Source organism: Lucilia cuprina, chromosome 2, assembly GCF_022045245.1.
Source record: "Lucilia cuprina isolate Lc7/37 chromosome 2, ASM2204524v1, whole genome shotgun sequence".
Taxonomy (NCBI): domain Eukaryota; kingdom Metazoa; phylum Arthropoda; class Insecta; order Diptera; family Calliphoridae; genus Lucilia; species Lucilia cuprina.
In genome coordinates, this window is record NC_060950.1 from 67,367,873 (window position 1) to 67,369,910 (window position 2,038).

At 34.2% G+C, this 2,038-nt stretch overlaps 1 protein-coding gene across 1 annotated transcript; it reads right to left on the minus strand.

The window, feature by feature from the left end:
• Window positions 1-657: 657 nt before the first annotated feature.
• Window positions 658-1,602, minus strand: LOC111678688 (argininosuccinate lyase). The gene is made up of 2 exons (XM_023440105.2): window positions 1,178-1,602; window positions 658-1,113 (listed from the first exon to the last, which is right to left on the minus strand). Exons 1-2 carry the CDS (start codon window positions 1,553-1,555, stop codon window positions 832-834), a joined length of 660 nt encoding a protein of 219 aa, XP_023295873.2. The 5' UTR covers window positions 1,556-1,602; the 3' UTR covers window positions 658-831.
• Between the last annotated feature and the right edge of the window lie 436 nt (window positions 1,603-2,038).

Below are 2,038 nucleotides of genomic sequence, written 5' to 3' on the forward strand. Positions count from 1 at the left end.
CTATAGACTAGACTATAGACTAGACTATAGACTAGACTATAGACTAGACTATAGACTAGACTATAGACTAGACTATAGACTAGACTAGACTATAGACAAGACTATAGAATGGACTATAGACTAGACTATAGAATGGACTATAGACTAGACTATAGAATGGACTATAGACTAGACTATAGACTAGACTATAGACTAGACTATAGACCTGACCAGGTCATGCATTACTGTAGATTGGACAATATATTAGACTTGGCTATCGACTGAAGTAAAGATTAGAAAATAGATTATATTATGGAGTCAACTATAAACTAGACTATATTGTAGCCTAGACTTTAGACCGGGCTATACAGACTATACTAAAAACTAGACTATCGAGACTATATATTCATTTTCTGTCTTTCAGCTTTTGGGTGCCATTTGCGCCTTCATGCTTGCGAAGACCTTGAGACGTAACAAGTCTATACGCGATGCTCGTCGTTGGCAACTACAACAAAGTTTGGGTGTTTTAATATCCGGTGGTAAGATGGCTCCACCCATGAACTCACCCATGAACGGTTATACCCAATTGGAGAAATCGGAGAAATTCTTGGAAAATGATCCTATGACCTACACACCCAACAGTCCCAGTGTTATAAATTAAAAAAAAAAACTAAAAACTTAAATCACAAAATCAAATCAAATTTCAATATTTTAATTTTTAATAATTATTTTTAAAATAATATTTTATCAATAAATTGTATTATAAACTTTAATTAATTTAAAACAAAGTATTTGGTGTAAATAAAAACAGACAAAAAGTATCGGAAGGTTAGTCTAGCCTTCAACAAACAATCATTCTAATTTCTTTAAACCACTAATAAATTCACCCAATAATTTCAATTGTTCGGTTACCGAAATTGTGGCGGTGCCACCAATAACATCATATTGTTCTACATTACTAGAATAATCGGCCACCTTGGCTATGTCCACATCGAAATGGGGACAAATTTGTTGTAAATCTTCTAAAGGTATTTCGGTTATCTCCAAAGACATGCGTTCAGCATGGGCCACCACAGCGCCGATATAGTGATGCGCCTTGCGGAAAGGCACGCCCTTGCGTACTAGATAATAAGCCTGCAAAACAAAAATAAACAATAAATAATTTATTTGTTAAGTTAAGTTTTAAGATACTACTCACCCAATCGGTAGCCAACATATCGGAACTCAAGGCCATTTCCATTTTTTGCATTTTTATTTTCATACTCTTTACTACACCCTCCGTTACCGCTAAAGCCAATTGCAATTTATCAAAAGCCTCAAAACAATATTGTTTATCAAATTGCAAATCTTTATTATAAGTTGAAGGGGTACCCTTTATGGTCATCATGGCTCCCGTTAAAGTGGCACACAGATTGGCCGATAAGCCTCTTACCAATTCCAAACTATCGGGATTACGTTTTTGTGGCATTAAACTACTGCCGGTGGAGAAATCATCGGAAATTTGTATGAAATCAAATTCTTTGGTTGCATAGATAATTAAGTCCTCCGCCAGGCGGGATAAGTGAAGACCCACCATTGAGCAACAGTAAATGAAGTCGACTAAAATAGAAGAATATTTATCATTCAAGAAAATGTCGTATATTCAGATTCTGTATAAAATCTGTAATAGACTAGACCATATTGTAGACAATAAACTGAACCATAAACTAGACTAGAAGCTACATCTTAGACTGGACAATTTTATAGACCATAAACTCAACACTAGTCTAGTTTATAGACTGGAATATTGTCTGGACTATAAAGTAGAAAGAGTAGACTATAGACTAAACTATACACTAGACTATAGAATAGGATATAGACTAGAATATAGAGCAAAATATAGACTAGACTATTGACCAGACCAGATATTATACTATAGACTAGACTACAGAATACAGAATAAAGACTATATAAAGACTATAGACTAGACAATAGACTAGACTATAGACTAGACTATAGACTAGACTATAGACTAGACTATAGACTAGACTATAGACTAGACTATAGACTAGACTATAGA

Excerpts from the sequence above, each read along its gene's own strand:
- LOC111678688 (XM_023440105.2), bottom strand. The coding sequence starts at position 1,555 with ATGGTGGGTCTTCACTTATCCCGCCTGGCGGAGGACTTAATTATCTAT. Across the intron at positions 1,114-1,177 it reads ATATGTTGGCTACCGATTGG|GCTTATTATCTAGTACGCAA; the intron begins GTGAGTAGTATC and ends TTTGTTTTGCAG.